General features: G+C 38.3%; 1 protein-coding gene across 1 annotated transcript in view; it reads right to left on the reverse strand.

Moving 5' to 3' along the window:
• The window catches only part of MSH4 (mutS homolog 4), a 91,145-nt gene that overhangs the window by 70,782 nt on the left and 4,617 nt on the right, over window positions 1–15,746 (reverse strand). Inside the window, exon 2 of the mRNA XM_020902997.2 lies at window positions 6,487–6,669. Coding sequence (XP_020758656.2) covers window positions 6,487–6,669 — 183 coding nt within the window. The remainder of the gene's footprint in view (window positions 1–6,486; window positions 6,670–15,746) is intronic.

Consider the following 15,746-nt stretch of genomic DNA (forward strand, 5'->3'; position numbering starts at 1 on the left):
TGGGATAATATATACACAAATGTATTTTATGTAGTATAAAACATACAGCTACAAACTGTAGTAACTAGATATCTGTGTAAGGTTGGATATTTTATTAATGTGCCAAGAATGTTCAAAGTTCTTTACTTGAATTAACTTTCTCACCATGATTCTTTCAATTGTTGCTGTTCATTCACTAAGTCATCTCCATCTCCTTGCAACCCCATGAACTGTCGCACACCAGACTTCCCTATCCTTCACTATCTCCAGGAGTTTCCTCAAACTCATGTCCATTGAGTCAGTGATGCCATCCAACCATCTCATGCTCTGTTGCTCCCTTCTCCTCTTGCCCTCAATCTTTCCCAGCATCAATCTTTTCCAATGAGTTGGGTTCTTCACACCAGGAGGCCAAAGTACTGGAGCTTCAGTTTCATTATCAGTTCAGTACAGTTCAGTTGCTCAGTTGTGTCCAACTCTTTGCGACCCCATGAAGTCACAGCTTGCCAGGCCTCCCTGTCCACCACCAACTCCCAGAGTATACTCAAACCCATGTCCATCGAGTCGGTGATGCCATCCAATCATTTCATACTCTGTCGTCCCCCTCTCCTCCTGCCCCCAATCCCTCCCAGCATCAGGGTCTTTTCCAATAAGTCAACTCTTCGCATGAGGTGGCCAAAGTACTGGAGTTTCAGCTTCAGCATCAGTCCTTCCAATGAACACCCAGGACTGATCTCCTTTAAGATGGACTGGTTGGATCTCCTTGCAGTCCAAGGGACTCTGAAGAGTCTTCTCCAGCACAATTTCAAAGCATCAGTTCTTTGGTGCTCACCCTTCCTCTAATTAATGGTCTAATTCTCAAATCCATACATGACTACTGGAAAAACCACAGCTCTGATTATATGGATCTTTGTTGGCAAAGTAATGTCTCTGCTTTGTAATTTGCTGTTTAGGTTTCTCATAGCTTTTCTTCCAAGGGGCAAGGGTCTTTTAATTTTGTGGCTGCAGTCACTGTCTGCAGTGATTTTGGAGCCCAAAAAAATAGTCTGTCACTGTTTCCAATTTTTCCCCATCTATTTGCCATGAAGTGATTGGACTGGATGCCATGATCTTAGTTTTTTAAATGTTGAGTCTTAAGCCAGCTTTTCTCACTCTCCTCTTTCATACTCATCTAGAGGCTCTTTAGTTCCTCTTCACTTTCAACCATTAGAGTGGTATCATCTGCATATCTAAGGTTGTTGATATTTCTCCTGGCAGTCTTGATCCCAGCTTGTGATTAATCCAGCCTGGCATTTAACATGATGTACTCAGATAGAAGTTAAGTAAGCAGGGTGACAATATACAGCTTTGACATACTCCTTTCCCAATTTTGAACCAGCGTCCAATTCTGTTGCTTCTTGACCTACATACAGATTTCTCAGGAGGCAAGTCATGTGGTCTGTTATTCCCATCTCTTTAAAAATTTTCCACACAGTTTATTGTGATCCACACAGTCAAAGGTTTTCATGTAGTCAATAAAGCAGAAGTAGATTTTTCTGGAATTCCCTTCCTTTTTCTATGATCCAACAGATATTGGCAATTTGATCTCTGGCTCTTCTGCCTTTTCTAAATCCAACTTATACATCTGGAAGTTCTTGGTTCACTGCTAAAGCCTAGCTTGAAGGATTTTGAGCATTATCTTGCTAGCATGTGAAATGAACACAATTGTATGATAATTTGAACATTGTTTGGCATTGCCCTTCTTTGGCACTGGAATGAAATCTGACCTTTCCCAGTCCTGTGGCCACTGCTGAGTTTTCTAAATTTGCTGACATACTGAGTGCAGCACTTTCACAGCATCATCATTTAGGATATGAAATAGCTCAGCTGGAATTCCATCAGCTCCACTAGCTTTGTTTATGTAGCGCCTCCTATGACCCATTTGGCTTCCCACTCCAGGATGTCTGGCTCCAGGTGAGTGACCACACCATCAAGGTTATCTGGATGATTAAGACCTTTTTTGTATTTGATTCTATCAATAGACATAATTAACTTCACCATTTACTTCTAAGGAGATTGAAGCTTGAATGGAACTGGTAGAATTTGTACACAGGTGGCCTGAATCCAGACCTGGTGCTCTTAACCACTACATATATTACTGATTTTGAAATTTATGCCTCACAGACCATAAATATTCAGGTAAGTAATTTAACTTTTTTAAATACCAAACATTTTAAACAAAGTTGTTATAAGAATTCAATGTAATACAGAACAGCTTTATAAAGCATATGAAATTATAAGGCCATTATTCATGGATTAAAAATATCATACTACTAAACATATCTAAGATTTTTTTCAAAGAAGCAAAATTGTATTTTATTCCCTTTAAACCTTTCAATGTACCTTTTCTTCCCTCCTTTCCCTCTCTAATCTAGAATCCTTTTTTCTTTTCTATTCTTCTATTATAACACTTACAAAATTATTTACACATTTATGCTATCTTAGTCAGTAGTTGACTTAAGAGTTCATTTAAAAATCTATGTGTCTAAATCTCAGAACCTTTTTTGCCATGCAGGCTTTGTTATCCTTGGTGATTGGGTTTATATTAGATCTACAGAAGTCAGTTTAAGTCTGCGATCAAATACAATCTTTTCATTCTTAACTGGAAACTATATATCAAGTTTCAGTACTTGGAAATTCAGTACACTCAGAAGACATCTCCCTTAAACTTTAAAAAAACAACATCTGCACTGTTATCTCTCTGATATAACTAATACTAAAATGGGCATCATAGTACATAAAGCTTTTTTCTGGGTCTCATATTACTTCCCTAAATTGGCTCCTTAGAAGTCAAATTACTTCTGGATGGAACAAAGGAAAACCATCACTTTTAAAGGATGTCACATATATTGCCAAATTTCTTTTCATAATTGTACCGACTTTTAATTCTATCTACAGTATATGAGAAAAACCAATCTTACTGAATCCTTATCATTACTAATTCCTGCAATGTATTGTTATTTTTATTATTATCATCTGCTTTAATGAATTGAAGCCTAAATATTTGTTTTTTAAAATTGCTATCAAAATTGAACTTCACTTAAAAATCCATTTGTTTTCTGTATTTTGAAATGGTCCACAATGCCTCTGCCATCTATGAACTCACCATCTATGAGTTCACCATCTATGAACTCACAGAATGCCTTATCCACCATCAAGGCATTTCGCACAGTATTGCATCTGATCAAGGAACTCACTTCATAGCAAAGGAAAAAAAAATGTATCAGTGGGCTACAGCCCATTGAATCAACTGTGTATACCACATAACCCATCACCCAGACATGCCTGGCTTAATCTAAAGGCAGAATAACTTACTGAAGACTCGATGCCATTTGGGAGGCAACACCCTCTAAATAGGATTCTCTCTTACAGGATGCAGTTTATATTTGGAATCATAGATGCTGTATTCCTCATAACTAGAATACACAGGTCCAAGAATCAACGTGAGAATGTAGGAGTGGCTACTCTCTGTATTACGCCTACCAACCCACCCAAAGAATTTTTGTATCCCATTCTGGCAACATTGAGCTCTGTTGGTTTTGAGATCTTAGTCTACATATGGTTACTGGCTCCACCATGTAAACTAACAATGATTCTACTGAACTGGAAGATAAGATTGTCACCTGTCCATTTTAGGCTCCTTATTTATGCTACTGAAACAATAAGAAAAAAAGGGAGTTATAGATAACTCTATGAATGGTCTGGTCAATCCTAATTGCCAAGGGAATATCATGCTGCTATACACAAAGAAGGCCAAGTGGACTATGAATGGAACCCCAGGGATTTGCTAAGGCACCCCTTGAAAGTGAAAGTGAAGTTGCTCAGTCGTGTCTGACTCTTTGTGACCCCATAGACTGTAGCCTACCAGGTTCCTCCATCTATGGGATTTTCCAGACAAGAGTACTAGAGTGGGTTGCCATTTCCTTCTCCAGGGGATCTTCTCGACCCAGGGATCGAATCTGGGTCTCCCACATTGTAGGCAAACACTTTACCGTCTGAGCCACCAGGGAAGTCTTAGTATTTCCAATAGTAAAGGCTAATGGAAAACTACAGCAAGCAAAACTGGCAGAATGACTAAGGACCCAGACCTTTCAGGAATGAAGGTCTGGGTCATCCCACCCTTACTGCTGCAAGTTAGGGAAATTCAAAATGGGTAGTGGAAGAAAAAAACCAAATATATCAACTGTAACATCATGACCAATTACAGAAACAAAAACTGCATTAGCTTTGGATATTATCTCTACGCTTTGTTATATGCATGTTTATTTGTACAAACTAACCATTTTTTTTCTCTCTTTTCAATTTTAAAAAGTTTATTCACAAGTTAATGGAGGTTTAGTCGTTAAGTAACAGAATATTCCGTAGGACCGTGACTGAATTTGAGATAATTAATATGCAATGACTGTTGGGACTATGAATTTTCTTATTTTGGAAAAGAGTGAGAACCCCCTCACTTGTAAGTACAGATGTACACATCCTGTTAGGTAGAAACATAGTCATTTTGTTGTTGTAAAAAAAAATCCAGATGTGTATAGAATGACATATACAGAAGCTCTATAGCCAAAGGAGTTATGACAGCTATCAATTTATTGTCACTCAGCTCCAAATTCACACCTCAATATAAGTTTTACAATAATGGACAGAATCGCTGTATTTCCCCTTAAAGTGCGCATAATGTTAAGTTTTCTCAAATGAGGGCACTGGAGGGACCTTGCAGGATGACGGGCTCTCCTGCAGTTTGCGCTACAGTATGGTGGGTCAGTAGTGTAGATATGAGGACATCTGGTGGTGATGTGCCCAGTTACACATCCAGAATGTGCTGTACTCTGGTGATCACACAGCTACAGCATGGCATAGTAACAACCTTCCCTCAGCCCTCTGAATACACATATCCTGCACTCCAGGCCTCCTGCCCATACTAATTCCCTTGGCTCTTTCATTCTTTCCTCAAGTCTGCCTACCACAGTCCTCTTGATGTCAACCTTCCCAACAGGGAAGTCTGTACTCCAGGCCTCCAACCCACACCAGAGCCCACTCCCATTACATAGCTAGCCACCAGCTATAGTTCATCCACCCCACCTGCCTCCCGTTCGCCCTGGACAGCAGACCAGCTCTGACCTGGCAAATCTGCAGGCACTACTGAAACTGCCATTCAGTATTCACATTCTCCAAAGAGATCTGTACTCCAACCTTGGAAATGGGACCCAGACGAGGGTCACTTCCAAGTGTGACCTCTTAGGAGCCCCCTCAGCTCTAGGGTGCCTCACAGAGTTTTCTTATACCCTATAGTTATTCTTTCATTACAGTTTAATAATTCTTTATATTAAATCTTTCCTGTTTAAATCTTGTATGGTTTTACTTCAGATTGGATTTTAACTGCTACAATCTCTGTCTTCATAGAGTTTATAGTCCAGCAGAGAAGATACACACTTTAAGAAAAATAATCAACCTCATTTATAACTAGGAAAATGCTAATTCAGACTATACTCAGGTGCAAGTGAAAGCTGCTCAGTCGTGTTCAACTCTTTGAAACCCCAAAGGCTATACAGTCCATGGAATTCTCCAGGGCAGAATACTGGAGTGGGTAGCCTACCCCTTCTCCAGGGGATCTTCCTGACCCAGGAATCGAACCGGGGTCTCCTGCATTACAGGTGGATTCTTTACCAACTGAGCTATGAGGGAATTTTACAACTGCTTGACTGTTAAATGTTAAGGAGTCTGACAGTACCAAATGCTGGGTAGGATATAGATCAACAAGAACACTCATACATTGCCAGGAAGAGTATACATAAGTAGAATCACTTAGAAAAATAATTTGTCATTATTTTGTAAATCTACATATTCATATACCTTTTTAAATTAAATTTTTTTTAATTTTTAAATGGAGGATAATTGCTTTACAATGTTGTGTTGGTTTCTGCCATACAACAACTAAAATCGTCTATAAGCATACATATATCCCTCTCTCTTGAGTCTCCCTCCCACCCAACCCCCTATCCCACCCCTCTAGGTTGTTACAGAGCTCAGGGTTGGGCTCCCTGTATTATATAGCCATATACCTTTAACTAAATGATACTTACACATGTAGACCTACTTTACCCATTTTCCCCTCAAAAAAATCTAAACCTAGATAAATACTAAAATTTAAATGTTAAAAAACACTCAATAGTATTACAGGACCAACTTTAGATTTAAGCAAATATGTATAAAAGGAAGGGCTTTCTCTTTCTTGTACTTTTTTTTCTCAGAATGATGAAAACTTAGACCTGCATTTTTAAACAAACAATATCATAAACTATGTAGTGTCATTAATTTAGCATCAAATTGTAGATATGGCTAAACTGACGTAGTTATTATTGTCTTCCATGTTAGCTTCAAATAATTTCATACTACCTTAATTACCCTAATATATAATTTATAAAATTTTAAAAGTTTCAAAGATCAATTAAGTCAATATTCTGCTTACTTTACCTGAATATCCCATTTGTGGTGTCCAACTTTTATAACCTGATCTCTGGGGAATTCCAGCACATAATGGAGATTTTAGTATTTGAGGATAATTACTATCTTGTGCAGAGGATGAGCTTGTACCAAGCATAACATGTGATGCATGTGTGTTTTCTGCAAAAGAGCTTCTGTTTCTAAAGTATGAACCTAAATTCAAAAAAATTTAATATCAATTTAAAGTTCAGAATTATGCAATGTGGTAAAAATCTCTATAATCACTAAAAAACTTCACCTGATAATGATTTTTTAATCTAGCAAATTATGTAAAAGTTAACATAAATAGCATTGTATTAAATATAATGAAAAGTGCTCACTAATATAGCTTCTTCTTATGCAAGCTCACTGAGATTACTCTTGGTAATTATAAACTACCTTCTAAGCTTCAAATACACCTTTGTATAGTAATTATACCTCTTTTCTTCTGTTGAATTCTTCATTGAAACTCTCTCCTCCCAGGCAACTGGTATAAAGAGAATTTAGGCTTACCTGGGCTCAGTTCCTTTTGTAGTTACTTACCTATTAGTATAAGATACTACCTTCTTTTTTTTAATTAATTTATTTTTTATTGAAGGCTAATTGCTTTACAGAATTTTGTTGTTTTCTGTCAAACCTCAAAATGAATCAGCCACAGGAATACATAAATCCCCTCCCTTTTGAACCTTCCTCTTATCTCCCTCCCCATCCCACCCCTCTAAGTTGATACAGAGCCCCTGTTTTGAGTTTCCTGAGCCATACAGCAAATCCCATTGTCTATCTATTTTCCATATGCTAATGTAAGTTTTCATGTTACCCTTTCCATGCATCTCACCCTCTCTTCCCCTCTTCCCATGTCCATAAGTCTATTCTTTCTGTTTCTCCATTGTTGCCCTGTAAATAAACTCTTCAGTACCATTTCTCTAGATTCCGTATATATGCATTAGAATACGATATTTATCTTTCTTTTTCTGACTTACTTCACTCCATATAATAGGTTCTAGGTTCATCTACCTCGTTAGAACTGACTCAAATGCATTCCTTTTTATGGCTGAGTAATATTCCATTGTGTATATGTACCACAACTTCTTTATCCATTCACCTGTTGATGGATATCTAGGTTACTTCCATGTTCTAGCTATCATAAATAGTGCAGAAAATAAACAATGGGATACATGTGTCTTTTTCAATTTTGGTATCCTCAGGATATACACTAGTAAAGTAATGCTCAAAATTTTCCAAGCCAGGCTTCAACAATATGTGAACCATGAACTTCCAGATGTTCAAGCTAGTTTTAGAAAAGGCAGAGGAGCCAGAGATCAAATTGCCAATATCCGCTGGGTCATCAAAAAAGCAAGAGAGTTCCAGAAAAAACATCTATTTCTGCTTTATTGACTATGCCAAAGCCTCTGACTGTGTGGATCACAATAAACTGTGGAAAATTCTGAAAGAGATGGGAATACCAAACCACCTGACCTCCCTCTTGAGAAACCTCTACGAAGGTCAGGAAGCAACAGTTAGAACTGGACATGGAACAACAGACTGGTTCCAAATAGGAAAAGGAGTAGGTCAAGGCTGTGTATTGTCACCTTACTTATTTAACTTATATGCAGAGTACATCATGAGACATGCTGGGCTAGATGAAGCACAAGCTGGGATCAAGATTGCCAGGAGAAATATCAATAACCTCAGATATGCAGATGACACCACCCTTATGGCAGAAAGTAAAGAAGAACTAAAGAGCCTCTTAAAAAATAAATAAATAAAGAGCCTCTTGATGAAAGTGAAAGAGGAAAGGGAAAAAGTTGGCTTAAAGCTCAACATTCAGAAAACCAAGATCATGGCATCCGGTCCCACCACTTCATGGCAAATAGATGGGGAAACAGTGAAAACAGTGGCAGACTTTATTTTGGGGGGCTCCAAAATCACTGCAGATGGTGACTGCAGCCATGAAATTAAAAGACTCCTTGGAAGAAAAGTTATGACCAACCTAGACAGCATATTAAAAATCAGAGACATTACTTTGCCAACATAGGTCTGCCTAGTCAAGGCTGTGGTTTATCCAGTAGCCATGTATGGATGTGAGAGTTGGACTATAAAGAAAACTGAGCTCTGAAGAATAGATGCTTTTGAACTGTGGCTTTGGAGAAGACTCTTGAGAGTCCCTTGGACTGCAAGGAGATCCAATCAGTCCATCCTAAAGGCAATCAGTCCTGAATATTCATTGGAAGGACTGATGCTGAAGCTGAAACTCCAATACTTTGGCCACCTAATGCAAAGAACTGACTCATTAGAAAAGACTCTGATGCTGGGAAATATTGAAGGCAGGAGGTGAAGAGGACGACAGATGATGAGATGGTTGGATAGCCTCACCGACTCAGTGGAGTTGGACTCTGGGAGTTGGTGATGGACAGGGAGGCCTGGCAAGCTGTGATTTCATGGGGTTACAGAGTCAGATACAACTGACTGACTGAACTGAACTGAATTGAACAGGGTATGCCTAGGAGTGGGACTGCTGGGTCATATGGTGGTTTTATTCCTTGTTTTTTAAGGAATCTCCATATGGTCTTCCATAGTGGCTGTATCAATTTACATTCCCACCAACACTGCAAAAACATTCCCCTGTCTCCACACCCTCTCAGCATTTGTTTGTAGACTTTTTGATGATGGCCATTCTGACCAGTGTGACATGACATCTCATTGTAGTTCTGATGTGCATTTCTCTAATAATAAGCAATGCTGAGCATCTTTTTATGTGTTTGTTAGCCATCTGTATGTCTTCTTTGGAGAAATGTCTGTTTAGGTCTTTTCCCCACTTTTTGATTGGATTGTTTGTTTTTCTAGTATTGAGTTGTATGAGCTGCTTGTGTATTTTGGATATTAATCCTCTGTCAGTTGTTTCATTTGCTATTATCATCTCCCATTCTGAGGGTTGTCTTTCACCTTGCTTATAGTTTCCTTTGCTGTGCAAAAGCTTTTAAGTTTAACCCGGTCTCACTTGTTTACTTTTGTTTTTATTTACATTACTCTAGGAGGTGGGTCATAGATGGTCTTGCTTTGATTTATGTCCTTGAGTGTTCTGCCTATGTTTTCCTCTAAGAGTTTTATAGTTTCTGATCTTACATTTAGGCCTTTAATCCATTTTTAGTTTATCTTTGTGTTTGCTGTTAGGAAGTGTTCTAATTTCACTCTTTTACATGTAGCTGTCCAGTTTTTCCCTCACCATTTGTTGAAAAGGTTGTCATTGCCCCATTGTATATTCTTGCCTCCTTTGTCAAAAATAAGGTACCCATAGGTGCATTGGTTTATTTCTGGGCTTTCTATCTTGTTTCACTGGTCTATATATCTGTTTTTGTGACAGTACCAGACTGTCTTGATGACTGTAGCTTGTAGTATAATCTGAAGCCAGGAAGGTTGACTCTTCCAGCTCCATTCTTCTTTCTCAAGACTGCTGTGGCTATTTGGGGTCTTTTATGTTTCCATATGAATTGTGAAATATTTTGTTCTAGTTCTGTGAAAAATGCCATTGGTAATTTGATAGGGATTGCACTGAATCTGTAGATTGCATTTGGCAGCATACCCATCTTCACAATATCCATTCTTCCTACCCAGGAACACAGAATATCTCTCCATCTGTTTATGTTGTCTTTGATTTTTTTCACTAGTGTCTTATAATTTTCTGTGCACAGCTCTTTTGTCTCCTTAGGTAAGCTTATTCCTACATATTTAATTCTTTTTGTTGCAAAGGTGAAGGGGATTGATTCCTTAATTTCTCTTTCTGATTTTTCATTGCTAGTATACAGAAATACAAGTGATTTTTGTGTATTGATTTTATATCCTGCAACTTTGCTATATTTCACTGATTAGCTCTAGTAATTTTCTGATACTATCTTTAGGGTTTTCTACATACAGTATCATGTCATCTGCAAACAGTGAGAGCTTTACTTCTTTTCCAATCTGGATTCCTTTTATTTCTTTTTCTTCTCTGATTGCTGTAGCTAGGACTTCCAGAACTATGTCAAATAGTAGTGGAGAAAGTGGACACCCTTGTCTTGTTCCTGATCATAGGGGGAATGCTTTCAGCTTTTCACCATTGAGAATAATGTTTGCCATAGGCTTATCATATTTGGCCTTTACTATGTAAAGGTAGGTTCCTTCTATGCCCATTTTTTGAAGAGTTTTAATCATAAATGGGTGCTGAATTTTGTCAAAGGTTTTTTATGCATCTGAGATTATCATATGGTTTTTATCAACTTGTTAATATGGTGAAGATACTACTTTTTTTTATAGGGTTGTCATAAAATATGACAGAATGTACATAAACAGTATAGCACAGTGTCTAGGCACATAGGTTGTTTTGTTTTGTTTTGTTTTTTCCATTGAATATAGTTGGTTTACAATGTTGTGGGCACACAGACATTATTTTTTTTAAGTTCACTTTTATTTATTTATGTCTTTTTGGCTGTGTGAGGTCTCTGTTGCTTTGTGCAGGCTTTCTTTAGATGCAGCAAGCAGGGGCTACTAGAACAGGGGCTACTATTTATGGCAATGCATGGGCTTCTGACTGCAGTGGCTTCTCTTTTTGTGATGCACTGGCTTTAGGCACACAGGCTCAGTAGTTGTGGTGCACGGCCTCTAGAGCTCAGGCTCTGTAACTGTGGCACATGGGCTTAGCTGCTCTTTGACACATGGAATCTTCCAGGAAGAGGAAGGGATTGCTGCAGGCGGATTCCTACCCACTGCATAGTGGGCCACCAGGGATTCCAATAAGTGTACGTTTTTTAATTGGAGGATAATTGCTTTACAATGCTGAGTTGGTTTTTACCTTACAACTCGAATCAGCCATCATTATATATATATATATATAATGATATCCATATATCCCCTCCTTCTAGACCTTTCCTCTTCTTTCCTATCCCACTCCTCTAGGTCATTCAGTTCAGTTCACTCAGTCATGTCCGACTCCTTGTGACCCCAGGAACCACAGCACATCACGCCTCCCTGTCCATCACCAACTCCCAGAGGTCACCCAAACTCATGTCCATTGAGTCAGTGATGCCATCTAACTAACCATCTCATCTTCTGCCATCCCCTTCTCCTCCTGCCTTCAATCTTTCCCAACATCAGGGTCTTTTCAAATGAGTCAGCTCTTCACATCAGGTGGGCAAAATACTGGAGTTTCAGCTTCAACATCAGTCCTTCCAATGAACACCCAGGACTGATCTCTTTAGGATGTACTGGTTGGATCTCCTTGCAGTCCAAGAGACTCTCAAGAGTCTTCTCCAACACCACAGTTCAAAAGCATTAATTCTTCAGTGCTCAGATTGCTTAATAGTCCAACTCTCACATCCATACATGACTACTGGAAAAACCACAGCCTTGACTAGACAGACCTTTGTTGGCAAAGTAATGTCTTTGCTTTTTAATATGCTATCTAGGTTGGTCATAACTTTTCTTCCAAGGAGTGAGTGTCTTTTAATTTCATGGCTGCAGTCACCATCTGAAGTGATTCTGGAGCCTAAAAAAATAAAGTCAGCCACTGTTACAGAGGGCCAAGCCAGGCTCCCTGTGTTATACAGCAGCTTCCCACTAGCTATCTGTTTTACACATGATAAAAGTATATACATAAATGCTAATTTCTCAATTTGTCCTCCATATTCTTCCCCTTCTGTGTCCACAAGTTTGTTTTCTACATCTGCATCTCCATTCATTCCCTGCAGATAGATTCATCAGTACTATTTTTCTATTAATAGATTCCAAATATATGCATTAATATACAGTATTTGTTTTTCTCTTTCTGACTTATTTCACTCTATAACAGGCTCTAGGTTCATCCACCTCACTAGAACTGACTCAAATTTGTTCTTTTTTATAGCTGAGTAACATTTCATTGTATAATGTACTATGGGCTTCCATAATAGCTCAGCTGGTAAAGAATCCACCTGCAGTACAGGAGACCCTGGTTCAATTCCTGGGTCAGGAAGAGTCCCTGGGAGAAGGGATAAGCTACCCACTCCAGTATTCTTGTCTGCAGAAACCCCATAGACAGCGGAGCCTGGTGGGCTACAGTCCATGGGTCACAAAGAATCAGACACAACTGAGCGACTAAGCACAGTCCAGCATGTACCATATCTTCTTTATCCATTCATCTGTTGATGGACATCTAGGTTGCTTCCATGTGCAGGCCACTGTAAACAGTGCTACAGTGAACACTGGAATTGTGGTTTTCTCAGGGTGTGTGCCTAGTAATGGGATTGCTAGGTCATATGGTAGCTTTATTCCTAGTTTTTTAAGGAATCTCCACACTGTTCTCCATCGTGGCTGTATCAATTTACATTCCTACCAACAGTGCAGGACAGTTCCTTTTTCTCAAGCACATCCTCTCCAGCATTTATTGTTTACAGATTTGTTGATGATGGACATTATAATTGGTATGAGGTGATACCTCATTGCAGTTTTGATTTGCCTTTCTCTAATAGTAAGTGATGTTGAGCATCTTTTCATGTGTTTATTGGCCATCTATACATGTTCTTTGGAGAAAGGTCTGTTTAGGCCTTCTGCCCATTTTTTGATTGGGTGGTTTGTTTTCCTGATATTGAACTGTTTATATATTTTGGAAATTAATCTTTTGTCAGTTGCTTCATTTGCAATTATTTTCTCCCACTCTGAGGGTTATCTTCTCATCTCTTTACAGTTTCCTTTGCTGTGCAAAAGATTTTAAGTTAAATTAGGAGTTCTTTAAAAAAAAAATCCTGGGTCCCTTTTTGCCTCTCCTCCTTGATTTCCATAACAACTCTCTATCTTGATTCTCCTTAAACTACTTTTTTCCATTGCCAGGTCCTTTTTCCTCTATCTGCCTCTTAACTGTTGGCTTTCAATGGTTCCAAAATTTTTTACTTTCTCTCTCAAATCAAAATTATACATTTCCTCTGAACATCTCATCTATTATTTTGGCTTTTATCAATATCAATTTCCTGGCAACTCTCAAACCTTCATATACAGCCCTAACTCCTCTCCAACACTATAAAATGTAGGGTGGCAAGCTTTTAAATAATGAGCCAGATGTTAAATATTTTAGGGTTTGTGGGTCATATAATGTCTATCACCATTACTCAGTTCTGATATTATCACAGGAAACAGCAACAGACAATAAGTAAGTGACTGTATTTCAATGAAATTTTCATTCTGGATTTGTTGTTGTCCAGCCACTCAGTCATGTCCAAGTCTTTGCAACCCCATGGACTGTAGCACACCAGGGTTCCCTGTCCTTCAATATCTCCCAGAATTTGCTCAAACTCATGTCCATTGAGTCAATGATGCCATCCAACCATCTTATGCTCTTTTGCCCCCTTCTGCCCTCAATCTTTCTCAGCATCAGGGTCTTTTCCAATGAGTCAGTTCTTCGCATCAGGTGGCCAAAGTATTGGAGCTTCAGCATCAGTCCTTCCAGTGAATATTCCGATATTTAGTTCTGGATACTATAATATGAATTTCTTCTTTTACTTTTCCAACCGTTTAAAAATGCAAAAACCATTCTTAGATCTATAGCTACATTGCTCAGTACAGGAGCTTCTTGCCACATGTGGCTATTTAAATTAAATAAAAGTTAAAATTTTGTTCTTCAGTCACACTAGCCACATTTATTTTTTTATTTTTTTTTTTTTTACAGTAATTTTCTTATTATTATTATTTTTTTTTTTTTTTTTAATTTTTATTAGTTGGAGGCTAATTACTTTACATCATTACAGTAGTTTTTGTTATACATTGATATGAATTAGCCATGGATTTACATGTATTCCCCATCCCAGTCCCCCCTCCCACCTCCCTCTCCACCCGATCCCTCTGGGTCTTCCCAGTGCACCAGGCCCGAGCACTTGTCTCATGTACCCAACCTGAGCTGGTTATCCGTTTCACCCTAGATAATACACATGTTTCAATGCTGTTCTCCTGAAACATCCCACCCTCGCCTTCTCCCAGAGTCCACAAGTCTGTTCCATACATCTGAGTCTCTTTTTCTGTTTTGCATATAGGGTTATCGTTTCCATCTTTCTAAAGTCCATATATATGTGTTAGTATACTGTAATGGTCTTTATCTTTCTGGCTTACTTCGCTCTGTATAATGGGCTCCAGTTTCATCCATCTCATTAGAAGTGATTCACACTAGCCACATTTAAAATGCACAAAAACCACACTTGTCTAGTGGCTACTATATTAGCACAAATATAGAATATATCTATCATCACAGAGAGTTCTAACAGATAGGGTGGCTCTAGATCCCTATATTTTTGGATACAAATATCCAAAACTACTTTTGGATACAAACCATTAGATATTTTCCCGGAACTGTTAAATATCTAAAAGTGAATAACCTCATTAACTTCTCAGAATTTATCCTTTCTTTACTACTAGCTGGTCAACTACATCATCTTGCACCTTTTCATACAAGTCATAAACTTAGAAGTCACTCTTAACTCCTCTTTCATGAATCCAAACACCCAGTCAGTAACTGAATCTAATTATATAGATAGATAGATATCTCACTAAAATTTCTCTCCTTCTTCACTCCTATCTGGCCCATTTTAAGCACATATTTTCTTCAGGCCTTTTTCAAAAGCTTTTGAGCTATTCTCCTTGCCTTCAACGTGATGCCTCTCTAATCAATTCTTCACATCCATCACTAGTGATCTATCTGAAAAAGAAATTTCACCATGTCTCCCTTTCTGACAATTTCTCAGTGTCTCCCATATGCACCATAGGATAAAATCTAACATTTTTGTATAGTTTCCAGAAAGATAACACATTCAAGCTAGTATAATTTGAAGAGTGTTTGATAAAGGGAATATTTACAAAGGGGTAGATGGAATATCATCATAAAGAAATGTGTAGAATCAAGACAAAGTATGCTCCATTACTAACCCTAGGCTTAAAGGAGCTAAGAAAGGAGATGGTTACTAGAAACTGGAGACAAACAGGACTGCTTCTTGTTCTCAGGTTACTTTCAGACTCTAATCTCCTTCTTAAACTTACTTCTCCTAGTTTTTCTCCAATTTCCTTCACCTCTATCTTCCTATATTTTCTTTACCTTCTCCCCTCTGACCTCAAATTTATATCTCTCCTAGGCTTCTTTCTTAGCCCTAGATTCATATATTCAATTACCTCAACATGAATGTATGGATACCCCAAAGTTTATTCACACTCAACATGTCCACAGAAGAATTCACCATTTTTCCCTCTAAAAGTTGCTTCTCCTA

The sequence above is a fragment of the Odocoileus virginianus genome, chromosome 5 (assembly GCF_023699985.2).
Source record: "Odocoileus virginianus isolate 20LAN1187 ecotype Illinois chromosome 5, Ovbor_1.2, whole genome shotgun sequence".
Lineage (NCBI taxonomy): Eukaryota > Metazoa > Chordata > Mammalia > Artiodactyla > Cervidae > Odocoileus > Odocoileus virginianus.